Raw genomic sequence first — 25,978 nt, 5'->3', positions numbered from 1 at the left:
TTTTCAATGGAGGGATTTCCAGTGGCATCCCAGGGCCTGCACTAGATGATTTCAGCAGCCCCTTCATGAGACGCCACAGTCTGTAGCTGGGAACTCTACAGGGAAACGAACCCTCAGCCTCAGGAAGCCAAACTACATGGCAGGGTATGAAAAGCAGCTTCCCAAGGGGCTCCCAAGCAGGCTCCTCAATGTAGGTTCCAGGTTTAGCCCCCTGCAACTACAGGAGCCCAACAAACCTTGAGTTTCCCTGGTACAATCAAAGGAATTGGACTGCACTTTCCGCATTAATTCCCATCTTTTCCTGGAAAAGCAGAAAGGATACAGTTCTCCAATTCAGACTGGAAGCAAAGAGCATCCCAGCAAACCAGTTACCCTGAGACATCATGGAGAATTCTTTTGGCAAGCCCGCTCTGATTACTTCTGACCTGGTATGTCACACCTCTGGGATGGAGGGCTTCTCTATTTGGGATTGCTGAATCTGTGTCCAGAAACCAGTGACCTGGTCCCTGGAAGAGGGTTAGCATAAAGAACAGAGGGCTGAACAACCCAATCAAGGGCTAAGAACAAGGGGCTTGAGTGTAGCTGTTGGCCACTTGGTCCAACCCGGGTACCTGATAAATCAGGGACAATTCCTGTGTCCCTGAGAGGGAGCGCCCTACTGACTTTTTACATGCTCTTAAGTAATAACAAGGCATACATAGCTTTTACACAAGTATTTTGCCTCCCTGGCAATAATGAGAATTGGAAAGACTCAATGCCAGCAATAGCCATTCCCCAGATGAGAAAGAACATGATGCTGGGTCAGTTCACCATTCAAAGAACCAACAGGCATCGGAGGAAGAGCAAAAGCAAGCCTGCCAGTCCTCATCTGACATTTTAGCAGCTTGGTGACATTACGATCAAGTGTGATAAAGACAAGTCCACGAGAGCCATCAAACTGTGACCGTGGCCGAGTGGGGGCAAGGAGAGGGGCAGCAGGAGGGAGAGGGCTGGGTGAGCATGCAAGCAGGACAACGTAAAGGGCCATCCAAAATGTTTTCACAAAGAAATGCAAGCTCGCTTGATCATTTCCAGGCCAGATCGTTCATTACTGAAGATTATGTTGGCATGTCACGGAGCCAAGCGTGACCCACCAAGACGGCCCCAGCTCAGGTGCCCGGCTGGAGACAACGAGATAAGGCACAGCAAACAGTTTAGATGGCCACGACCCACAGCACTCCTGTGCAACTCAGCGAAAATCAAAGGTGGGGAAGCCAAAGACAAGTATACAGTCTCTCAAGTGCTTTTGCTTTAACAACGACTTCACCGTATATATGTTTATATATACTTGCCGCTACAATTTTCTAAAAACAAAACCAACATGAAAATCAATTAGGCAACAGAAAAAGAAAGATCAACAGAGGTTGGGAGAGAGAGCATAGCAAGTTAAATTCGGCAAAAAAATGATGACTAAGGGCAGCTAAAAACAGCCCACAATGGACCATGAGTACACATGCTCAGCTGACCCAGGAGTTTGGGGGACAAGGCCACCCAGGGAAATGACGTGCGCTGCTTCCCTGGGGAATGTGGCGTGTGGGGAAAGGGGGTGGAGGAACCATCAGCTCCACTCAGAGTTATGTCATTGGAGGTTAAGGACACACAGTGTCTTCTGTCTTTGTGCTGTGGCCTGGGAATGGTAGATGCCCAACAGAGATGTGATGAAGGACTGAGAGGATGAGAAAGTGGCCTTGAGCATCCCCTGTGCTGGGAGGCTCAGCACAGAAATGCTGAGGTCCCCTAAGAGGGTGTTCTACTGACCCAGGGCACCGAACTGGCATTACCTCCTTGGTCACAGACTCCATCTGACCAGGGAAAAAGTCATCCATAGGAAAATAGTACAAGGATGCTGACCAGTGTGATTCTGAAAGTCAGTGAGAGCCTGAGTGGTATAGACACTCCAATGTCAAATGCTAACTAAAAAAACTGGGGTGGGCTATTCCCGACCTGTGGCTCTCCTGACTGATGAAAGATGAAGGGAGGACATGTCTGAGACACTGCTGAGCAGGGCTGAACCAGAGGGGACAGCGCAGTGGGCTCCTGCCCCCAGCACACAGTGAGGCAGCCGGGAAGCCGTGCGTGCCACTGGAGATGTACCAGCATGTGGGTCAGGCATTAGAGAGCTGGGTCATCTGCTTGGTGAACAAACCCTGGCCCCAACCTGGTGCCCAGAAACTAAGCATGTACCCCATCAGTTGCACAAGACTTGAAACACGGAGCACTCCAGGAAGACCGGCTGAAATAATTGTTTATACTATTTTCACTTCCACTATAGACCACTTCTGACTTACAGAAGGGCCTGGTTCTAGGAAGTTCATGTAAGTGTACTTTGATGAGGGCTGTAAGGGCTTCACACTGTGAGATGATGAAGCCAGCAGATGTCTGGCCATGGACTCGGGAGGGAGCCCGTGGCAGCCCAGGGAGGGTCCTGCTCTTCTCCCATTCACATCAGGTTATTTTACAGCCAAGCATAATTTTCGCATTATGAATGGCAATTTTACAGCTGATCGTGGAATATTTCACATAAAGTCGAACTGACTTAAGCCTGGGCTTACAGAGATTGGTGGATCTATGTACCTAGGTCTTGTAAAATGCCATTTTAGTACCTGGTCATGGTGTGAATTTGAGTATCATAAGGCTTAACTCACACCCTCATGGACATGGTAACGTCTTATAGCTCATTTCAGTTATTGTTACAAGGAAAATATACATTTAAAACAAAACCATTGCATCTCCCTAAAACTTCGGGGTTTTTAACAAGTGTTTTCACAAATATTGCTATTGTTTTATCATCACAACATATCTACGAAGCAGAGGGGGCAGACATCATTCATCCCAGTGGGCCCATGAGGGAACCAAGGCCTGGCACCAGGCTAGTGCTGTCCACTATTCTGCACCCCAGGATCAGCCTGGCCCTGGACTCGTGGCATAGAGAATCTTATCATTCCTCTTTGATACATGCTGTCTGGGCACCAGGATGGACCAAACCATCCCACAGATGTCAGCCAAGCAGAGCGTGGCAACGCCTTCCCGACAGGCGTTGGGGGAGGAGGACTAGTCTGGAAACGTGGAGCCAGCACAGCACGGTGGCCCGCCCCATGCACCACCCGTCCCCATGAAAGGCTCCATGCAACCTGGGAACCTGATAATGAACTGGGGACACACCAGGGGGCAGGGTGAGCTCTTTCAGCCTCAGGCCCTCCAGAAGCATGGGTCAGGTGTGAGAAGGGCCTGAGTGAGGCCAGCACTCCCCTTTCTGGAGCCTCTGAGTTTTGAGGAGTGTTCTCAGAAGGCTTCCTGAAGGGGGGGGCGGGGGTACTCCACCTACCACACTACTGCAGAACTTGTTTCCTCAGCAAAGGATTCAACTGGGTGCAACAAGGGATCCCTGACACTCTCCAGACACACATTAAGCCCTCCTCCCCCTGGCCTGGGGCAGCCTCTGACCGGCATCCCTATCTGGGGAGCTGGGATGGGGATGTCTGCCAGGGTCACTGGTAGGACTCAGCAGGCACAGGGCACAGGTGAGAACCCACTGCAGTAGCCACGTGCTCAGGGCACAGCTGTGAGCTTTCCCTTCTGTGCTTCACGGAACCACTGTGGGTCCCAGGGCACACATGATGAAGGCTGCTCTTCAGCTGGACAAACTGAGGCACTGGCAGCCAGGTGCCCTGCCAAGGTCACACAGCCGCTGAGCAATAATGTTCCCACACCCAGACGATCAACTCCTAGCCCTTCACGTTTTAATCTGGTCTTCTTTGAAAATAATGTTTTTGTTCCAAAATGGCCATTCTACATTTACTTGCCCACTCTCATTCAGGGGAAGGGGCTGGGGGGAGAGAGAGGGAGGGAAGATGACAAAAATTTTCTTTTCTTTCTTTCTTTTTTTCTTATTTTTTTTTAAATTTTTTGGCTTTTTAGGGCCACACCCATGGCATATGGAGGTTCCCAGGCTAGGGGTAGAATCAGAGCTATAGCCGCCAGCCTACACCACAGCCCACAGCAACTCTGGATCCTTAACCCACTGAGCAAGGCCAGGGATGGAACCCGCAATCTCATGGTTCCTAATCGGGTTCGTTAACCACTGAGCCATGAAGAGAACGACCGTAAATTTTCTTAGTCTTTTGAAACAAATGGGTACATGAATTTCTAAAGTGTACAGACTTCTACGGGGAGGGTGTCTGGACTCCTCCATGTCAGACTTAACAAAAGCAATTAGGTTATAGAACACAAAGTTGGCTACTTACATTCACTTCAGTTATAGCAATATCAACGACGCTACCAACAACAATTAAGGCATCAAAAGTGTTCCATGCATCAGTGAAATAGTGCTGTTAGGCAAGCATTCAGAAGCCACAGAAGAGAGGAAGCACAACAGGAAAAAAGAAGAAAAGGACAGCGTTATAAAAGGGGAACATTCCAGCATTAAGCTACCTGGCTACTTGATAGATGACCCTAAGACAAACATGTTACAGGTACATCACTTTGGGTATCGCTCCTGCCACAACAAATAAAAACAGTTCCAGATGCCTATCCTGCCCTGCCTACTGCTGACTTGGGTCAGACTGCAAGTCAGTCTCCTCCCAAGGGCACTTTGTTTCTAAAAAGGCCCGGGGATCAAGCCCTGTGCTCAGCGTTCTCATTAGTAAACGTCTGGTTTTTGATCAAGCACGACTGGGCTCTGTGACTTGTCCAGGTGATGCAGTGCAGGGCGGGCAGTGGATGTGCAGACAGAGAGAGAATGGAGGCAGGCCCCTGGCGGGCACATACTCACGTCGGCTTCGCTGAGGGCCACGTCTACAATGCTGCCGATTACGATGAGGGAGTCAAACGTGTTCCAGGCATCACTAAAGTACCCCTGGACAGAGCAGGTGGGGGCAGACGTTTATGAGCACGTTGAAATGAGACGTCACGCGGACCACATGGGGACACACTGGGCCCCACAGCACCCACGGCAACCAGGTGGGGTGAGAGGGCCAAAGGGAAATGACCATACTATCCGCCAGTGAGAGGGATTCCGGGCAGGGGCACCTGCATGTGTGAGAGAGGATACATGCGCGCGCACGCACACGCACACACGCACACACACACACACACACAATACAAACCAGGCCCTGGGCAGCACAGAACCAAGTCAAGCTTCTACAGGACAGAGCAAGGCATTTGGTGGCCCTCCCCTGGCAGCCTGGGTCACCACTCTGACCCCTTGCCAGCTGATGGAGGAGAAGCCCTCCCTCTCTTTGCATAGGTTCCCCAATTGCCCCACTTCCTTCTCTCCTCCCACTTAAAGAGCACTGTGACCAGAAGTTCACACATTCTTACTTCTGTGCCCTCGCGGCAAAACAGTATCCCTTCTCCCCATTCCTCCTTGCCAGTCTAAGTAATGCAAAGTGTGTGCCCGGTGGCAGGATATCCTAATAGAGCTCTCAGTCTGAAGGGACGTGAACAGGTGGCCATGGCTTACAAGGAGACAGGTATTGTAATGTTCACTATCCAAGGCTCAGAGGTGTGGTTGTGGGGCTGAGGGGTCAGGGAAGGAAACCACAGCCCATCTCACTGGCCGGAAGGGAGCACTGAGGGACAATGATGTTTCTTGAGGGCTCCCACTGTTCTCCAAAGCAGCCTCAAACCCCCGAGAGGCTCCTCCTGCCTCCTCAGTGCTGGTCTTCCCCCCTGCCCCACTGCACCCTCCAGGCTAAGACAACCCCTCGCCATTCATCCCTCAGCCCCCTCCAGGGTCTTTCCCATCCGATGCCTCTGCGATCCTGGCCTCTCCACCTCAACTCTATCTGCCCAAATCCATGACCCCCTTGGTGCTTAGCTCAAATGCCAGCTCCCGGATGGCACCTTTTCAGATCCTCCTGACTTCTACTTCCCATCCTGGGGACTCACACTGCTCTCAGGTCTTGAATTTGGGGTCTTTGCCTGCAGGTTCACCCCATGGAAAGCCCTCTGAGGATGAGGACTCTGCGGACTGCTCTGTCCCCTCCACTAAGACTCCCACTACCCAGCCCCGCACCTTGAACCCAGTTAGTGCTCAACACTGGCAAGGTCTCTTCCTTCAACCAACCTGCACCCTCCTGACCATTCAGTTTCAAGCCTTCATATCTTGTTGAAGGTGCAACATCCCCACGACTGTGACTTACAAACCAGTCCATACATGGCAGACGTTTTGCATCCTCTTTTGCTCAGCATGGTGGGTATTAAACGTGTGTCTGTTGTCTCCTGACTACCCCTCCCCCCACCCCCTAGAAAGCCCTCCGTTGGAAGGGGGTGGTGGGGAGCACTGTGCACAGAGGGTTCTGGTTGCAAGGTCAACGACTGTCTGCAAATCAACTGCATCTTTTTGACAAGTCAGGACATGTCTTGGAAATAAAATTCAGGTCTAAATTATATAAAACGGGGCCCCGTGAGTTTACAACTGGGTACACTCTGTGCTAGGTCAAGAAAACCAGAACAGAAGGTACTTTGAAGTGTCAGGTCCCATGAACTGGTGATCAAGTGCAGGCCCTGAGAAAGCCACTGCAGAGCCCCAGCCTCTTATGACACTATAGAGAACGGGGACACGTTGGCTGTTTGAATAACTGGAGTAGGGATGTTTGTTCCTATCACTGTTAATCACCCCAGGTGCATTTATGGGGAGCTATGTTATAGCTGACTTATGGTTTGGGACTTTTTAAAAATTTCATCTTAAATTGTTTTAAGGTTTTCCCAACCCACCGCGTGACTTCTGACCCACCCAACTACCCTCTGCTCCCGTTGCATGATCCCCATGCCTCGCTCATAGGTACTTACTACCCTCATCGACTGCTGCCCTCCTGACCCCTCTGTCAGCCCTCTAACAAGTCAACAGAAGCTCGCCTGCACCAATTCTGATGATCCGTGACCCAAGTCTAATGGGAGGGTCTTCTTAATAAAGGCCACATCGTACACCTTACAGCTTCTCTCTTCATGATGGGGGACTTGGGGCCAGCAGAACCGAGACGGGGCATGCCCCTATGCAAACAGGACTGGTGCCCCTCCACACGCCGGCCCTGCCGGTCAGAGACGAGATCCAGAGCCCGCCTTGGGATGCAAGGGCACACTCACTGAAGGAGACGCCTAACAAAAAAGTCAGCTGGACCAAGCTGTGTGCTGAGTGCCGCCTCATTCCCAGGTTGTGAGAATACAGGGTGTGCTTTCAAATTCCTCGCGTCACTGAGCATGGTCACTGACAGTGGGTGGATGGCAGCCTTGCCACAGACCACACTCTGAGGGGCACAGCTTGTTCTTTTCTTCATGGATTTGACAGCAACCCAGAACCACAGAGAGCATGGCACTCCTTTTCTACTCCTTTAGGGAGGAGCTGACGCCTTAGAAATGCTTGATCATCAGGAACAAGTACGGTTCTAGGGCACAGAGAGAGCACAAGCCCCAGCATCCCCCCTCCCATCGTGGCACACAGCCAGCCCCCATCCACAGTCACGCCACGTGCTCTGCCCCTGCCTGCTCCTGCATATCATTATCCCCACCTGTGCCCTGACTGCCCCCCCCCCACCCACTTCAGACTTTACTCCTGGATAGCTATCCTGTCTCGGCAGAAGGATCGGTTTTCACTTTTGGACCATTCCTATCAGGCCGTCACCATCCTCCGACTGGCCCACCCTGGCCCACAGTGATGTATAAAGTCGCTTTCAATCAACACCATAGGGGCTGGATATTTGAGAGTTGGTGAGATTACTCTTTGGTAATCTCACCAACTCTCTCTCCAGAGGATCCACTGCACTCACAAAACCATGCCCAAATTCTAGAGGGGTCCTGGATGGACACCCCTAATCGAGGCAACGGGAGGCTTGAGTTGGTGCAGGTGGCTGGAATCACAGGCTCAGGCCAGGGGGCTCCACGAGGGGCCTCGGGAGGCAGGAAATGGCAGCCTTCCCTTCCTTCCCACATCCCGTTTCCCTGTTTAGCAGTCTCCTATGTAATACAATCACTGTCCAGTGAGTATGACTCAGCCCCCACCCCTTTCCCATCAAAGTTACCACAGCATCTGGGAAGCAGAAGTTTAAGCAGGGGCTACCAGCACACGCCTACCTCCGTGCTCTCTCCTCCTGGCCAGTGACAATGGGGTCTCTACAACTGAATGCCGAGGCCAGGGGCCCCGCCAGGGGAACCAGCAGTCCCTACCAGCCCAGCCAGAGTTGGCCCTTATTATTTTTTGTCTAGCCTCACCCATTTGAAAGGACCAAGCAAGTCAGTCACACACAATAATATCTGCTACTTGGAGGCACTTCTGACTCTGGAAATTTAAACTCATAAACCAGGCTAACATGGGCTTAGGGTGAGGAAGCTCCCTTGTTTCTAAGAACTCCATCCTGATTGTCTGTCAATGCCACCTCTGCACCGACAACAGGCTCCTAGAAGCAGAGCTGGACCCCAGGCGGGATAGAGTGTGGGCGCTGCACACAGTAGGCGGCAAGCTCTGTGAAACGGAAATAAAAAAAGCAGCCCAAGTCCAAGTTCTTTTTGTGGCCTGCAGTCTTTTTTTTTTAATTTTTACTTTTTTTTTCTTATTTTTTTATTTTTTTATTTATTTATTTTTTGGCCTGCAGTCTTTCTCCCTTGCAGATCTGAAGACACCGAGACCAGTGACAGGCTTTTTGCTGTTTACTGAGGCAGCCAGATCACTTACCAATTTCTGCCAGGGACCGCCTGGGCAGCATCCAACCCAAAGGATGGCCCACAGTGCCAACTTCAGGCAGAAACTATAATTGACAGCTTTCGAACCAGCAAAAGCCTTTCCAAAGGTCAAGTGGAGGCTTAGAGAAGAATATATTCACATTTGGCCACTCTGCTCTCCACGAATCTCCTGTGACAGAAAAGCAGGTAGCGTCTGATGCCAAGAGGCTGCCCCCACACGCTCACCCATCCACTCCTTTCTTCCTTTCACCACTTTTCACCGAGTTATCAGCGTGTAGCCGGCATCGCGTGAGACAGACACGACCCAGCCTGTGACTTTGAGCAGCTGCTCCTCAGCTTCTGGAGAGGCAAGGGTGGTACTGATGTTGATGACACGCAGGAGCACTGAAGAGAAGCACACGTGCAGGGGAGGACTGGCTCTGGCTGGGCTGGGGGACGCTGCCACAGAGGAGCCCACAGTCCAGACAGGACGTCAAAGGTAACAAGGTGGGAGAAGGGCTTCCAGACACAGAAGCATGTGCCACCAGGAGGGTCTACTGTGCTAACAGTGGGGACACCGTGCAGAGGAGGAATGGCCAGGAGAACACGGCCTGAAATGAGGTAGAAACGTTAAGTGGGCTGGTGTTTGAATGTTGGACTAAGAAATTACTTTTTTTTTTCCCCCTCACGCAACAGGTGGCATGGTCAGCTTTGGGTTTACAAAGCATGTGTGGAAGATGAAAGGAGGGGGCTGAGGTCAGGGGCAGGAGCTGATTCAGCAGTCAACTAACACAGGAGGGAGGCACGCGAGGGGAGCTGTGGGGAGAGAGGCTGGCCCCTGAGCCCGCAGGCTGGGACACATGTTACCAGGGGAGAAGGGGACCAGGAGGGAGCTCTGGGAAACCCCGGCACTGAAGGGACAGGCTGGGCAGTGAAGGAGTCTGGCATCAAGTTCTAGTTAAGGAGAGGAACACTTGCTCTCAAGTGTTACTTGGGATTAAAATAAATGACAATGTATGTGGTCATCAAAGAACTGAAAAGTTAGTATCAGGGTTTCTTTCCAGGAGATCCAGAATGTACTCTAGGAAAACTGCTGGGGCTGATTCAGCAGCCCACTTCTGCCAGGGCCCTGGGGATGGAGTGCTGTCCTGGGAGGGGGACAGGACCAGGAGACCCAGGGTCCACTGTACATCTACTCTGCACAGAAATGAAGACAGCACTAAACCAGTTCCTTCTTTCCCCAAACCTGATAACTCTTTACTTTGTCCAAGCTCAAGTGGCTGGGCATGTAAATTAGACATATTCAAGGTACAGCTAACCCTTGGTCAGTGCACGTTAGAGCTGTGTGTGTCCCTAACACGTGGACATATCCAATAGTAAATACCACAGCACTACATGGACTGTGGTTGGATGAATCTGTGGATGCACAGGAAATGCAGATACGGGGGGCAGGGAGGCACTCTAAGTTATACTCGGATTAACCCACATGTTGTTCAAGGGTTAACTGTAGAACCAAGATCAACCTGCTTTGAGGTCTAAGACTTGGAACAAGTTGCTCCTGAGGAAAAGCCCACAATGGAGGCAGGTAACCTAGCCTTGAATGCACACTGGACAACACACCAGATGGACAGCTTCTGGAAAAATAACCTCAGACAAATCAGAAGTGCTCTTTAGACCTGCAGGAGCCAATACTGTGGGAAAGGTCCTCCTTGCTCCGCCTCCCTCCTTGGTGCAAGATAATTCACTGCAGAGGTCCAGGGGCTGCCCCTGGGAGTAGTGGAGGGCAGGGTCGGGGGATGGGACTTGGCTCTTACCCGCATTGAGGCCCACCTTTCAAAACCCTGGGGTAGCTCAGTCACTCTAAGGGCACGAGGTCAATGCCTGACAGGAGGGTCTTCCCTGGGGACCTGACACAAACCCACTCAACAGCCTGCTTGCTCTGCCTCATGCCTTGGCTCTTTGGCTTCTCACCATCTTCCACCCGTACCTACTGCTCACTCAAAACAACTCTTCCCCAGAGTGGTCCCACCTCCGGGGAAGCTCCCGACTCAGGGTTTCCTACCTCAGCCCCTCCTGCTTATGGAGGTTGGGTGATCTCGCCTCGCAGATCTGTGGACCACTTCCCTCTCAACGTGCTTTTACCCATTGGGCCCTGGAGTCCCCAGGGTCAGGCTCCTCCAGCTGTTTTAACCCTTCCTCCTATGCTGCCTTCTCACCTAGCTGCAAGGATTCTGTCCCACTTCACTCTCTGTATTTCTATTACAAAACAACTTCAACCCTCATCTCTGACAGATGCTCACAGGTTCTCCTGGAAAGTGCCCCCTCGCTGTGGAGAACGCTGCCCCAAAGGACCCTGCAATGGGCCAGGTTCTCAGCCTCTGTCCCTACAGTCATCTCCTCAAAGGTTCTTCCCCCTTTGCCTTTGCACCGCGGCTCCTCAGCCCCACTGCTCCTCTGGCTTCTTTGTGGGAGACCATGTGCCCTGTCTTGCTTTGTTAACACCAAAGAGGAGGCAGGAGAGTCAGGATGCATTCATCATATGAAGGATTGGCATCTTGGTGAAATGCCTCTCTCCGGCATCTCTAGATACACCTACCTAAAAACTATTCATTTTCCAAATGCAGTGACAGTGCCCCTCAAGCATACAGATGCTGTCATGGCTGCTTTAAAATTTCTCTTTCTTATAACCAGAGGCTGTCTTCTGCTGTGAAAATATTTTTGCAGAGAACAACTACAAAGTGGCCCAATTTCTAGCGGAAATCACTCATTTTAAAACTCTGATCGATCAGGACTGATTATAAATTAGCTACTCATTTCCCCTTGGCCTGTTCACACGCCACCAAACCCCTCTCCCTACTTTGGTATCAGTGCTTCACTAGGCACAGCCACTGACAGTGCACACACACACACACACACACACACACACACACACTCGGACTCACACACATGCCGTGGGCCTTCTTAGAACTTAATCACCAGGCAGAGGAAGACATGGCCAAGGGAGCTAGGAAACATCCCATAGATTAGGTCCGTGTTGACTTGATCAAGTACTTCTGAAGTTCTGACTTTGTAACCTCCATCAGTCCAGACAAATATTGTTCAAAGACGGAAAAGGGAGAGGGAAGCAACCCAAAATCTCAAGGGGAATGAATGCAGAAGCGTTTGGGAGGGGAAGAAGTGTGTATGTATGGAGAGAGATATGGACAAGTCACAGTAAATAGCATCTGGCCATGCAAAAGTGCCAAATCTGACCCCACTGCAATCACCCCGATCCATCACTTACAAGGGTCCTTTCTTTTTGCTCCACAAAGATCTGATAAAGATTGCATAGGAATTAATTCAAAATTAAAGAAAGGAACAGTTCTGAGTTAGAATTCCACGGAAATATGCAGTATGTGAAACCGTCATTTCATAAACCAAGCCTTACTTAAATTCGTGTTGTTAGGTACCTTATACATGGATGAACAAATACCCAGGTCCCTGAACTCTTTCTCTAACCCTGATAGATGGAGCCTTGGCTGAGAAAGAAACTGAGGGTCACATGTCCCATAGCTCAGCCAGGGTTTCCTCCTCTGTCCAGGGTTTTAGGGCAAGTGAATAGCATGGCTTGATGATGAGGGGGTGGCAGCCACAGTAACAGCCCTGACACGTCTGTAGCAGGAGGCTACATGCCAGGCACTCTTGTAAGCATGGCTCACAGAGGGAGTCTTCACTCCTCTAAACTGCCCTATGAGGACTATCGGTGTCCTCAATGCATGGATGAGGCAGTGGAGGCACAGAGCAGTGAAGTAACCTGCCTGGGGATGTGAATGCAGACTGTTTTCAGAACAGCCTGTGCTCTTCGCCACTGCCCTGTCTTTTATACTACAGGCAGGGACAGCTGTGGGACTGGATCCCCTCCTTCCGAAAGGAGACATAAAACACCGAGCGGGCCAACACAGCTTAAAATGCTCATGTCTTGTTTTGTCTTAAAGTCAAGGGTAATTTTTCTAAGCTAAACAAATGAAAGATGGTGTGGCTGTGAGAGGTCTGCGGCTGGCAGAATTTTCCATAAAAGGTGAAAAAGATGCTGGAGACCAAGACAAAAAATGAAACCACAGTCTTTACGCTGGAAATCTAACAGAAAAATCCAGACCAGATCATTTCTGATGGGTTGCGTGAAAACAGTGTCTCCAAATGCTCAAGCAATGAGGCGATCTTTCCTGAGACAGCATGACACATGCTCTTCTAGAAACAGAAAATCAGGTTTCTAAACAATCTCCATTCTGCAAATTCCTAATTCTCTCTTCTTTTTCTCAGAACTGTTTTTTATGAGGTTTTTGTTTTTACAGATTTATTTTCCCTTATGTACAGAGATGCCCTAATCAGATTTTAACATTCTCAGGTGATAACCTAGTTAACAGCCAGAACAATTCAGCATAATCCAGCAACATAAGACCAACAGGAAGTGGGTGCTTCTCTCGGGTGATTCAGCACAGTCTTTGAAAAGTGGGCTCAGCCACTCACCTTAGGTTTAAATGCAATGACTTTCAAAACCATCTCGACAGTGAACACGCCGGTGAAGACCATATTCAGAATGTCCATGGCGTCATTAAACATCTTAGACTGCTCGTAGTGCTGCAGGTGGAGACAGAGGCACAGTTCTCAGAGGCCAGTTCCAGACTCGCAAAAGGAGCCCTCCCCACCCAGCCCTCTGCCTCCTGCAGGCGTCTGTCCTCTACTTGGACATGGAAGCAACCCCCACAGTCCAGCGTCCTCCCCCAGCGATTCTACTGACACTGTGCAGTCACCTGGTTAATGCCCCACAAAGTGCAGGGGACCTTGGCAACATGTAGGTGACCGAATGATAATGGGGAAAGACATCCATTCCCTCTGCTCAGAATAAAGGGAATCTGCCCCTTCTTCTGGTGGGTTCATACTCACGGCCTTGACCCGGGCACAATGCAGAACATACCCACAGGTCTAGGAACCAAGGGTAGGGCTTGGTTAGGGATTCATTTTCGTGCCATTTAGGCCTCTGCTCAATCTGAGTCAGTATTATCTTGGCTTCATGCTTTTCCCTACATCAGCATATGGTCCTCCTCATTCTTTAGGAATTCTTAAGTTTAAGGAAAGGACCAGAAAATGTACACTTGGCTGTCTTTAGACTCGTTTTCCAGACAGTACTGGGGGTTGCTTTGATTTGCTCACGTTCTTAAAGTCAGTGGGAAACTGAATGAAGAACACGGTCTCTGCTTCTTGTCCCAGTGCAACGTCCACTAGACGAGCTAGTGCTAGAAACGCTTACTGTTGACACTGCTCTGCAATCCAACGTGGCCAATGGAAGTGAGCTGCATTCCTTGCCCTCAATGTGAGCAGAGAGCAGCTGGAATGCAGGTAAAACTCAATATCCACGGACTGGAACTTTCCCCACTGCCATCTGAGAGAGCGACTGGAGGACAGGAATGTCACTCTGTGACAGGCCCAGAGCAAAGTGCCTGACACAAAGTTTGCAGCATAAGCTTTGCCTCTGAGTTAAGGATGATAAGAGTTACCACTTTACAAACAAAGAAAACAAGGCTCAGGGGATTTAAATAACCTCCCCCAGGCCACCCAGCTGGTAAGGAGTCAAGTCAGGATTGAAGTCCCTGTCTGCTCAACCCCACACAGAGCGTTGGTCCTCAACCCTCCCTGGCCACAGGAAGCCCACAGTAAAGATTTACAGGCTTGAATGTCACACTAGGGCTCCACGGACATGTCCTTATTGGTCCCGCTGTATAGTTGGTCGCTTATGCCAAAGAGTGACTGTAAACTCCTACCATGGCAACTGTTCGCCAGAATGGGAGTCTGGCCATACAAGAGCCCAGGCTCATCAGAAAATCAAACCCTCTCCTCTTGTGAGGGGGTGGCATGCCACCCCCAGGACTGGGGGCATGGGTCTGTGCCGCAGGCCCAGACGCGATCCGCGTGGCTGTCTCCATTTTTACCTGCATGGCCAAGCAGAGTGTGTTGAGCATGATGAGGACAAACATCATGTATTCGAAAGGCGAGGAGTTCACCACGTACCAGAACTTGTACTGGTAGGGGTTTTTGGGGATGTACCTCCGCAGGGGACGTGCTTTCAAGGCGTATTCAACACACTGACGCTGCAACGGCAGAAAAGAGCAACGGGGTCCTGAGCACGGCTATGGGAGAAGGATGCAGTTCTTGTCTGCCCCAAAAAGCTGGTTCACACCTACTGGGAGGGACCAAGGATGGGGCAAACCACCATCACAACCCCCATGGGTGCCACTTGGCATCACAGACAAAGGGTCCCCAGCTCCGTCGCCTCATCTGGTCCTCAGCCCTGGGGTGTAAGCAGAGCACCCTGTTTGCTTTCATTTTACTTATTAAAAAACTGAGGTCCAGGAATTCCCACTGTGGCTCAGCGGAAACAAACCCGACTAGTATCCATGATGAAGCAGGTTCGATCCCTGGCTTTGCTCAGTGGGTTAAAGATCCAGGGTTGCCCTGAGCTGTGGTGTAGGTCATAGATGCAGCTCAGTTCTGGTGTTGCTGTGGCACAGGCCAGCAGCTATAGCTCCTATTCAACCCCTGGTCTGGGAACCTCCATATGCTGAGGGTGTGGCCCAACAAAGACAAAAACAAAAAACCTTGAGGTCCAGTGCTGTGACCTGCCTGCTTGAGGTCCTGCAGTGCATTAAGCAGAGATGCAAGGACTTGACCCTGGCTTATCTCTGCCCTTCCTGGACCCTGGCGGAGAACATCTGTGGTTCTCCTACCCAAACTATCCTCCAGAAAAGGAAACCAAGTAACAAGAGTCACAGAAATCTTCAAGAACCAGAGGGGTTGGGGCTGATTCCCTGAGACTGGAGGCCCCTGGCTGCTCCAGAATGAACCTGCACGAGACGCCTCCTAGAAGCTGAGCATGCTAACCCCGAGTCTAATGGTGAGCAAGCTATGTGTCCTTCTTAGGAGCTTTAGAAGCTTGGGAACTTGTCATGTTCATCTCAGACCTCCCAGGACATGGTCCATGATGATGGCCTGAGCACTGTGATGCCTCAGGCTGTGGCTGAGACTGGGCCACCCTTTGCATCAATCCCAGAGGGAACCCCTAGACCTGAGAGCCTTCAGCACAGCATCAAAACTACTTGTCCCTAAGCCTAGACCAACCCCAAATCTCTGGCTCTGGTTTGTGACTTTGGGCAGGCTCTCTGCACAGGGCCTGGCTCTGCTGTGACCTCACATGCTGATTCAAGGGACCCCTGATTGGAGCCTATTCTGGACCTCAGGTGGTAACCTAGTTATAGCTCTGGTGCTGCCTGGCTGGCTGAGTCCTGCCCTGACATTCTTCTTCCTTGGATAGGTCAGGAGAGGTGAAGAGCTGGGCCAGGCCTCCCTCAGACTGTCGTTGATGGATCTGCAGGGACGTCCTGACAACTCAGAGCAACATCTTCCTACAAAGCAAGCTGTCCTTGTGTTTCCCCCACTGGGTAAGCTGCAGCCCCAGACAGACAGCTTCACCATGCATGGCCCCTTCCTCCAGGAATCCCAGGCTGGCAGACGATTCTTGTTCACTCTGTCATCATCAAACAGAGATGGCTACTGATAGAGCGCTGAGGGAAACTCCCAGAACAGAATCTCCGTCTCACATACAATCTTTCAGGGCTGAAAGGGGCCTCTAAAAGTAACTCCTTAATGCTTTCAATTTAGAGATAAGAGGATCTGGCCCAGAAAGGAGTGGAAACACACCCACGGTCACAGAGCAGGTTCAGGCAAAACAAGACCAGACCCAGGTCTCCTGGCTCCCTTGAATCATCATGCAACCAGAGCCAGAGGCCCTGGCTCCTATGAGAGTGGTTAAAACAAGGTACCAGATAAAGAGAGAGTGAAGCCAGAGCAATCTTAGCCCCAAGTTTAAAGTTAGCAACTTTCCCTCTGGTGTGCTAACAGTACTTCTTCCTAAGTCAATGGTTCTCAATCAGGGGACATTTGACAATGTCTGAGATGGTTCTGGCTGTCACCAAAAATGGAGTGGCAGCAGGTTAAGGATATAGCACTGTCACTACTGTGGCTTGCATCACTGCTGTGGCACGGGTTCCATCCCTGGTCCAAGAACTTCCACATGTCACAGGTGCGGGCCCCCCAAAAAAGAAAAAAGGAGCAGGAATGGGGGCTGGGGGCAGAAGGTGCTACCAGAATCTAGTGGGTAGAGGCCAGGGATGCTGCTAAACATCCTACAAAGCACAGGAGGCACAACCAAGAATTATCCAGCCTCAAATGTCAATAGTCCCGAGGTTGAGGAGATAAAAGGCTAACCCTTGGTAGGGACTATGTATCTGTCAGTGGGTGCTTTCTGGCCACAGGCCACACCACCCTCCATGATTCTGAGCTGTCACTAGTGGGTCATGACCAGAGAAGGTGGCCTGAGCATTCTGACTCCTCCCCCACGTGTCTGGGGGAAGATTTCACAATTACAGCCTAATCTGTCTCTGGGGAAAATAACTCTACGCTGAGGACTCAAACTGGCTAAGAGTGTGCTCCAAGCGGGGCCCAAGTCCCAGGGACAGAAAACAGATGGGTGCCGTTCTGTGCACATGGGGGACGTCGTCAAAAGAGAAACCAGTCCTCTTTTGCTCAAAAGATGGAAGCCCAAACAGTGTGTGACTTTAACCTGATTTTTGTCCAGCTCACAGTTCTTATACTCTTTCTCCCCCTGCTCCTGAAACGTGACGATGACGAAGCCCACAAAGATGTTCATCATGAAGAATGCTACGATGATGATGTAGATGATGAAGAAGATGGAGATCTCCACGCGGTAGTTGTAGATGGGGCCAACGTTCTCTCCGTTTGAGTCGATGGCTTTGTACAGCAACCTGGAGAGCAGAGGACCCGGTGAGCACCCCCAACCCTGCTGGGTCGTAGCCCAGCCCAGCCACCTTCACAGACGTGTCCTTCTTCTGCTCCCCTCCCTGGGCACTGCCAGTAAGCACCCTGCCCCCTGGTCCCTGGACACATGGAGGTCACTCAGGAAGCCTCCCGAGCATCAGCCAGTCACCTGGAGGAGGGAGCACCTGGGATACAGTCACCGAGTGAATGCTTTCAGCACTGAAACAGATTTTACATATATGAGTGATGCTCCCCTCCATTCACAGATAGAAAAAGGGAAGGACATCACATGGACAACACTGGCAGAAGTGAGAGCTGTTAACACGAGACAACGAGCAAGCAGCCAAGGCATTTCCAAAAAACTAAGCAAGATTCCTCAAACTGAAACATGCACTAAAATTAAATATGCACCAAGCAGACTGGGAATAGGGGAAAGTACTGCAACAGCCTCCAATTCAATTTCCCCTTATTCTGATGCAGATTTTACCCTTTGGGGCACCCACCCCAGGGACTCACTGTGCTAGACATGCTCACATCCATCTGGAAAGGCAGACCTACTACCATGCCTGGCTTACAGAAGCTCAGGGAGGGATCTAAGTGCCTGAGGTCACGGTCCTGGGGGCAGAGCTGGGAATTGAGCCTACCACCCCTGAGCCCCAAGTCCCAAGTGTGTTCATTTCCCTGTTGTCCCTGCTGGCAGCTGCCACCCAGACTTGCTAGAGCGCAGTGTTGAAAGCCTGAGACTATAGTCAGGGCCTCTGTAGAGTGCAGGCTCTCACTGAACCCTCCTCTTCTCCAAGGACCAGGTCTCTAAAGAACAAGCCCCATCCAACTGGTCTTGTACTCCAGAGGACCCTGTCAATGCCCCAAGCATCCAGAGAGTCCTGCCAGCCCAAGAGGGCCAGCCTGTCCACCCTCTGCAGTTCCTGCAGGAGTGAGGACTTGACACTCAGAACTCCATCTATACATATATGTTCCAGCGGCCAGAGCTGGGAGGCCATTGGAGAGCAGAGAACAACCAAGGCAGAAGAGAAGTCTCTCCTCTTGTATTCTACCTTCTTCCTTCTTTCCATTTTTCTTACTTCACCCATCAAAATCCTAGCCATTCCCCAGGATCCTATGCCGCATGTCTCTGACACCTCCACCTGGCTTGGCTGTGGACCCTGACTAGATGCGGGCTCTGAATGGGGAAACCATGCCTAGACAGCTCTGTTTCTTCCATTGGGCTTGAATGCAGTGTGTACATAAAGCACACTTTATGGAGTTCCCATCGTGGCGCAGCGGAAACAAATCCGACTAGGAACCATGAGGTTGAGGGTTCGATCCCTGGCCTTGCTCAGTGGGTTAAGGATCCGGCATTGCGATGAGATGTGGTGGAGGTCGCAGATGTGTCTCAGATCCCGCGTTGCTGTGGCTGTGGTATAGGCTGGCGGCAATAGCTCTAATTGGACCCCTAGCCTGGGAACCTCCATATGCCACGGGTATGGCCCTAAAAAAGACAAAAGACCAAAAAAAAAAAGAAAGAAAAAAAGCACACTATGAATGAGTGAGCAAGTAAGTGCATCAGTGAAAGGCATGGCACAGTGGTACATATGAGTGAATGAATGAACAGTTTGGGAGCAGAGAACAACAAAAGTACTATCAAGGAACCTCCTTAAGAACAGCGTAGGCGTTCCCATCATGGCTCAGTGGTTAAGGAACCCAGTATCCATGAGGATGCGGGTTTGATCCCTGGTCATGCTCAGCAGGTTAGGGATCCATCATTTCTGTGAGCTGTGGTGTAAGTCGCAGACATGGCTCAGATCCCACGTTGCTGTGGCTGTGGCATAGACCAACGGCTACAGCTCCAATTCAAACCCTAGCCAGGGAACCTCCATGTGTCGTGAATACGGCCCTTACAACAAACAAACAAAAAAACCCAGCGTAATGGCAGATTTACTGCTGTGGTTACACGGGAGCTGGCCTGAAAAATGTCTCTGAGGAGCCCCATTCCCGTCCAGGGATACCCCCTGGAGGCAGCTGAGATGAGCACATCCCTCTCCGATCTGACTGGGATCTAACCCACCTCAGCTTCTCAAATCTGAGAGTCCTGGCTGCTGACTGCAGAGGTCAATCATTTGTCTAATCAGACAGAGCAGCCCTGTGGGCCAGGAAATGACAGATACGTAGCCCAAACTTAAAAAGTCATAGACAAAGCCTGCAAAAGCGGAGAAAAGCAGCACGACTCACTTCGGGAGTGACAGCTCAGCCCAGAGTGCCCTGGAAGCCACAGGAGTGCCCCAGGAGATGCATGATCTCGGTACTCACGCAGGCCAGCCCTCGAACGTGGACACCGTGAACAGAGCCATCATAGCTGAGAGGACGTTGTCAAAGTTGAAATCGCTGTTTTGCCAGATCCGCTCACGGACCACAGGGCTATCAACATCCCCATCCTTGTAGAGGATGAAGAGCCCCCTAGAAAGGAAAGGAAGTGGGGGTCACCTGGCTCGACGTGGACACGGTCACAGTTACGCTCGGTCCACTGACCAGGGCACAGGTCTAAGTGCAGCACAGGCTTTGTGTCTCCATATCTCGCCCTGCATTTAACCTACTGTTCAAATAATGGCAGGCTAGTTAACAGTATTCTCCAGAGCACCCAGGCAGATCCCCAACATATGCCTGATCACAAACACAAACTACCAAATGAGAACCATCTCTTGGACGACAGGTTCAAAGTGTGCAGCGAAGAACCAAAGCTTTGGCCGTGGAGAAATTCCAACAGCTCTAGGCATTCTCTTATCTGCATTTTAGTTTTAATCAAATTCCCTTTCTCGCTCTAACTGTATTTCCACTTCTCTTTCTAAATGAATTCTATAATTGCTAGCACACAATAGTCTCATAGACTTTCATTTCTGGAAGTGTTCCAATGTCTCTGACAGATGAGGAAGCTGACATAGTGACGGAAGGGAAGGTGTCTTCACGCAGCTGCTGTGCCGCTCACTCCAGGGGATGCCCCCCCACCCCACAGCATGAACAGCCTCCCCTCCCCCGAGGCGCAGGGCCACAGTCACAGGGCAATGGGTGCTCTCTGACTGCTCCTGCTGCTGAAAAGAAAGCCCCAAGGAACACAGTGTAAGTGGCCCGGCTTCGGCTGGTGACATCTCAAGAGGACAGGGAAATGGGGACGTGCACGCATCTAAGGTCTCAGAACTTCAGCCAATGGTTCCATGTCAGCTTCACAGTCACCTGGACGTGACGAGTATTTCCTGCCTGCTCTCTCCTCTGCTCCTTCTTGTGAATATGGAAATATAGCCAAATGTGGGTGTTGGGAGCCGGGGAAGAAGCAGCCTGGGACCCATCAGAAGAGGGGGGCCAGCACTTGAACACCAGGAAATTACGTTTTGACTTCTGGTTGGAGGAAAAATTTGGATACGTGGCTTAGGAGGAGTTTCTTGGGGGTGTTTCATAATTGTTATTTTAGGTTCTAGTGTCCACTCCCCAGTTTATTGACTCTATATCAAGAGCCACCCGTCCATTCTCTTGGGGTGATGAAAGGCTGCAGAACTAGACAGAGGTGGCACCTGCACTGCAATGTGATTGTATGAAATGCCACTGAATGTTAATGTTGTGTGAATTTCACCTCAAGGCAAAACTCCCCCTTCTTTCCAGCCATAAACTGAGCCCTCAACCTCTTGTCATCCACAATGAAGACCTTCTCAACTGGTAGCACGAGCACGTCCTCAGAGTGCTCTATCTGTTCTTCCAAATTCCCCACTCCTGTGACCAGGACACTCACCTGCATTCTTCGGGGTTGCTTTTGGCCTCATCGGTGCAGCGATAGAACTTTCCCTGGGAACAAAACAGAGAGACAGTCAAGCGCAGGCTCCCCCTGCTGAGACAGGCTGGGCTCCGGGCTCAAAGGCCCTTCCCTGTACCTTGAAGAGCTGGACCCCGATGCAGGCGAACATGAACTGGAGGAGGGTGGTGACGATCATGATGTTGCCAATTGTCCGGATGGCCACAAAGACACACTGGACGACGTGCTGGGGAGAGGGGGCAGGGAGGAGACAGGGGAGTGTCACTCGCCTGTGCTGTTGGAACCTTGGGATAAGCTAATACCACCCAAGATTTGTCATGCTTATGTGCACGTTTCTATGACTTTCCCACTTGACAGTCCCTTATGCTCCATCTTCTAGGTGGTCATCTATGCGGAGTCACCGTCAGTGCACTGGGGCCACTTGAGAGGAACTTCCCATAAGTAGCCCCTCCTGGTGGCCTCCAATGAGTGTTGCAGAAATACCAAACCCTCTTTCCTTTTGTACAAACTGCATGAGAACAGACTGACTGACTGACTGATTGATTGTCTTTTGTCTCTTTAGGGCTGCTCCCACGGCATATGGAGGTTCCCAGGTTAGGGGTCGAATCAGAGCTGTAGCCACTGGCCTACACCACAGCCACAGCAATGCCAGATCCAAGCCGCGTCTGCAACCTATACCACAGCTCACGGCAAGGCTAGATCCTTAACCCACTGAGTGAGGCCAGGGATCAAACCCGTGTCCTTACGGATGCTAGTCGGGTTCATTAAATGCTGAGCCACAATAGGAACTCTGAGAACATATTTAAAGACTAAAATAAATTCAAAAGAATGCTATTAATAATGACAAAAGTAATGAAGTGTGAATAGTAATCAAATAAAATGATCTTAAATTAACAAAAATGAAGAAAATAATAATTTTAAAATGCTATCAGCACTTGGCAGAGCTAGCATCATGGGTTACAAATGACCTTTTCAGGAGTTCCCGTCGTGGCGCAGTGGTTAACGAATCCGACTAGGAACCATGAGGTTGCGGGTTTGGTCCCTGCCCCTGCTCAGTGGGTTAACGATCTGGCGTTGCCGTGAGCTGTGGTGTAGGTTGCAGACGCGGCTCGGATCCCGCGTTGCTGTGGCTCTGGCGTAGGCCAGTGGCTACAGCTCCGATTTGACCCCTACCCTGGGAACCTCCATATGCCGCGGGAGCAGCCCAGGAAATAGCAAAAAGATGGAAAAAAAAAAAAATGACCTTTTCAAATGCATAACCCGCTCAAAAATCCATCGAGCCTTTGCCCAGCTCGGGCCCAGAAAAGTCAGTGATGACAGCTAACCCCAAGCAAAGGCCGCCCCACCTGGTCAGGAATCCACACCTTAAGTCCTTTCGCTCTGTTGATTGCCCTTAGCGGCCGCAGGACCCTTAGGACCCTCAGAATCTTCACCACAGAGATGGCACTGGATCTAAGGGAAAGAGCAGAGGAAAGCAAGCAAGCAGAGTGTGTGACAGTGGGACAAAATACTGAGATCATTTGACTTTTTTTTTTCTTTTTAGGCCCACACCCAAAGCAAATGGAAGTCCCCAGGCTAGGGGTCAAAGCAGGGCTGCAGCTGCCAGCCTACACCGCAGCTCACGGCAAGGCCAGATCCCTAACCCACTGAGCGAGGCCAGGGATCGAACCCACATGCTCACAGACACTGTGCTGGGTTCTTAACCCATTGAGCCACAACGGGAACTCCTGAGATGATTTTACTTTAATGCTGCTCTGCGGTGGAGTGGGACCATGTGGAGGAAGAGGGTTACATGTGAGGGCGGGTCTCTCCTTCTGGTCCACGTTCCATAGCCCCTCCTAAGCCAGGGCCCCACACTCACAGAGGCCCCCACAGGCACAGAGCTAACAAAACGGAGATGCAATGTTGGAGTCGGCTTTGTTTTTGCCACCGGATGTATATGCTAGGCAGTACTTGGCCAAGCTGGGATGGCTTGGTTTGGTTTCTAAGTGTGGAGGCCTGCTGCGGTGCTCTGGGGCTGGGCTCCTCTGGCTGCAAGGAGTCTGCTGTTGGGAAGGAGAGACGGGGAACTGCAACCCCGTGGGCAGGTGTGTTAGCAGAGGGAAGGCAGCCAGGGGAGCACCCCTTGGGGAGTCTGGGAAGGCCCCACAGAGGTAACACCGAAGGGAATCCCAAGAGGCCTTGGGGGTAGCTGGACAAAGGGGAAGGGGCTCTGGCAAGGGAGCAGCACCTATGAAGGTCCCAGATGGCAGGCTGCAGCTCGTGAGGCACTGCAGGTGGCCAAAGCAGGTGCTCTGGAGGCAGGGGGGCAGGAGTGGCACTGGCCAACGCAGGCACGGCTGGGAGCTTCTATGAGGTGAGAATGTCCTTCTGTGCTGTGACTACTGGGCTCCCTCCCACAGGGCACTGAAGGGGGGGTGAGGAGAGGGTTAACAAGTGGGTGGGTTCAGGCAGGGGTCCCTGGTCTTCTCAGGGGCATAGAGCCTCCCATTTACCTTTAGTCCAGAGGCCATATGCACACATGGGCTCTCCTGGGGGGCACTGATGGTCAGCACCCAAGCAGAGGTGCTTCCATGTCAGCAGGGAAGCAAGTCAATCCCTGGTCGTTCCCATTGGAGCCTCTGCCTCACCGCCCTGTGTAGGGCAGGCAGACAAGTGTGCAGCTGGGGCAGGAAAGGCCCTGGGGCTCTGACTTGCAGCTTTGGCCCCTTTTAGCTAAAAATTTTAGAGGACGAAAGAAAAGGGTCATAGCAGACAATGTGTCCTGGAGATGAGGGGAGGCCTTCAATATCCAAGCTGAAAGGGTCTGAGAGGTCCCCTTGTCCCACCCCTCCTGTATTGATGGGGAACAGAGAACTGGGAGAGGTGGCCCCTAGGCCATGGGCCAGGCCCTGGCGAACCCAACTAGAGCCTGGCTGCCCTCCCTACTACTCAAGACTTCTGTCACCCTCTTAAGAGCAAATGTCACAGACAGTAATGGGCTCAGGCCAGCAGAGGGCATGAAAAGAAAAACAAGAACACAAGAAAGCATGATTTGTCCCTATGCTTCCGAGCATGGGCGCAAATTAAGCTTTCCCAGATTAACCGAATGCCATCATTAACACAATGCCTAGGCCTTATGAATCATGTTGAAATTCCCCGTGTAGGAGTTCCCACGGTGGCTCAGTGGGTTAAGGACCCGACAGTCTCTGGGAAGATGTGGGTTTGATCCCTGTCCTCACTCAGTGGGTTAAGGATCCAGCGTTGCTGCAAGCTACAGCGTAGGTTGCTGATTTAGCTCGGATCCAGTTTTGCCATGGCTGTACTGTAGGCTGTAGCTGCAGCTCCAATTCAGCCTTGGCCCAGGAACTTCCATTTGCCACAGGTATGGCCATAAAAAGAAAAAAAAATTCCTCAGGTAGAGCATCTTGCCTAACAGTCTTGTGTATGTACACACACACGCACGCACGCATGCACGCACACACCCCTCCAAATACTTACTGGATCCCAAATGACACCAAAGACACCCCAACGACCAGCATATCCAGTAAGTTGAAGTAGTTCCTGCAGAAAGCCCCTTTGTGGAGGAAAGCTCCAAAAGTCGTCATCTATAAGCAGAATCATGAGTAATTTACTGTTTTCTTTTCTCCAGAGGGAAAAGAAACCTGGGCTCTTTACAAAATCTTGAGCAAAGTATGACTTTATGAACAAGCGTGCATTAGGAAATGAGAACTGTAAACCAACAGGGCAGAGCAACTGAATGCTCTGTTCAAAAATGGAAAAAAGGGTAGCTGATTTCCAATACGTTTTAAAAGAAGAGACTGCTTTAGATTTGATTACAGTGATGACAAATTTCAAAGATGACTTTATCACTGGCATGTCCAAAGGCTCTCTCTCGGGAGAGCATCCACACAACAGGTTGGTCAGGACAGAGTCGCTGCCCATACATCCTAGCGTCCCCAAGGAATGCCAGTTCTGGCCCCTCTGAGACCCAGGAGAGCCCACACTGTTCCAATTCAGCCTTCTTAGTGGGGTATAGAAGCCCCTGAGTCCTGGGCTGAGTCCCCACCTTACACGCTCTGTTGACCCAGAAACTTGCATAGGCCCCTTACTGCTCCCTACAGCAATCCTTAGTGACCCTCTCACTTTACATGTTTCAAGTCCAGCTACTCTAGCAGGTGCCAGGTGTGGTTTAGAAACCATCACACATGCCTCACCTATAGCCTTGCTGCTAAGTTACAGCCCTGGGTGCCCGGGGCTCACAGCATAGCTCCCCCACTGGGTTTCCTATGGAAAAGGGGATCAGTGAGGAAGTAAAAGCTACAAAACATATGGAATTCACTGCTTATATTAAAAAAAAAAAAAAAAAAGATGGACGAAGCTCCAATAAGTACAGTTGAGGAGAGACAGAGCCAGGAGCTAATTGCACTGAACCACATGGAACTGGCAATTATCATTCAACCCTTTTTGACCTACAAAAAAAGGCCTCTTCGCATAGTTTAACCCAGTAACCAAACAGCCTTCCAAATCTTCCCCAGGCCATCAGGAAGTACCCTTTCAGATGTCAGCTACTTCTTGGAGACTCTTCCCATTTCCTGAATCCTTCCTGTTTTAGGTAATTTCTCACTCTCTAAGATACCT

At 50.9% G+C, this 25,978-nt stretch overlaps 1 protein-coding gene across 50 annotated transcripts in view; it reads right to left on the bottom strand.

The window, feature by feature from the left end:
• CACNA1D (calcium voltage-gated channel subunit alpha1 D) overlaps positions 1 to 25,978 on the bottom strand; it is a 330,381-nt gene that overhangs the window by 43,293 nt on the left and 261,110 nt on the right. For 21 of the 50 annotated variants that reach the window (XR_014823264.1, XR_014823263.1, XR_014823262.1 and 18 more), the window contains 10 exons: positions 24,839 to 24,945; positions 22,723 to 22,810; positions 21,477 to 21,584; positions 21,338 to 21,390; positions 19,870 to 20,016; positions 17,348 to 17,549; positions 14,661 to 14,819; positions 13,201 to 13,311; positions 4,811 to 4,894; positions 4,284 to 4,367 (listed from right to left, as the gene is read on the bottom strand). Coding sequence is in view for 44 of the 50 variants with exons in the window: in XM_013981781.3 (XP_013837235.1) it covers positions 4,284 to 4,367; positions 4,811 to 4,894; positions 13,201 to 13,311; positions 14,661 to 14,819; positions 17,348 to 17,549; positions 19,870 to 20,016; positions 21,338 to 21,390; positions 21,477 to 21,584; positions 22,723 to 22,810; positions 24,839 to 24,945 (1,143 nt within the window). In the remaining 6 variants the exon portion in view is untranslated. The remainder of the gene's footprint in view (positions 1 to 4,283; positions 4,368 to 4,810; positions 4,895 to 13,200; positions 13,312 to 14,660; positions 14,820 to 17,347; positions 17,550 to 19,869; positions 20,017 to 21,337; positions 21,391 to 21,476; positions 21,585 to 22,722; positions 22,811 to 24,838; positions 24,946 to 25,978) is intronic. The other 29 variants (XR_014823267.1, XM_084988621.1, XM_084988617.1 and 26 more) reach the window with 2 other exon arrangements.

The sequence above is a fragment of the Sus scrofa genome, chromosome 13 (assembly GCF_054392235.1).
Source record: "Sus scrofa isolate SSC_HxYL_T2T_F1_AM1 chromosome 13, Sscrofa_HxYL_maternal_Yorkshire_Landrace_v2.0, whole genome shotgun sequence".
Taxonomy (NCBI): domain Eukaryota; kingdom Metazoa; phylum Chordata; class Mammalia; order Artiodactyla; family Suidae; genus Sus; species Sus scrofa.
Note: the sequence above shows the minus strand (reverse complement) of the source record. Positions and strands in the feature narration are given on the sequence as shown.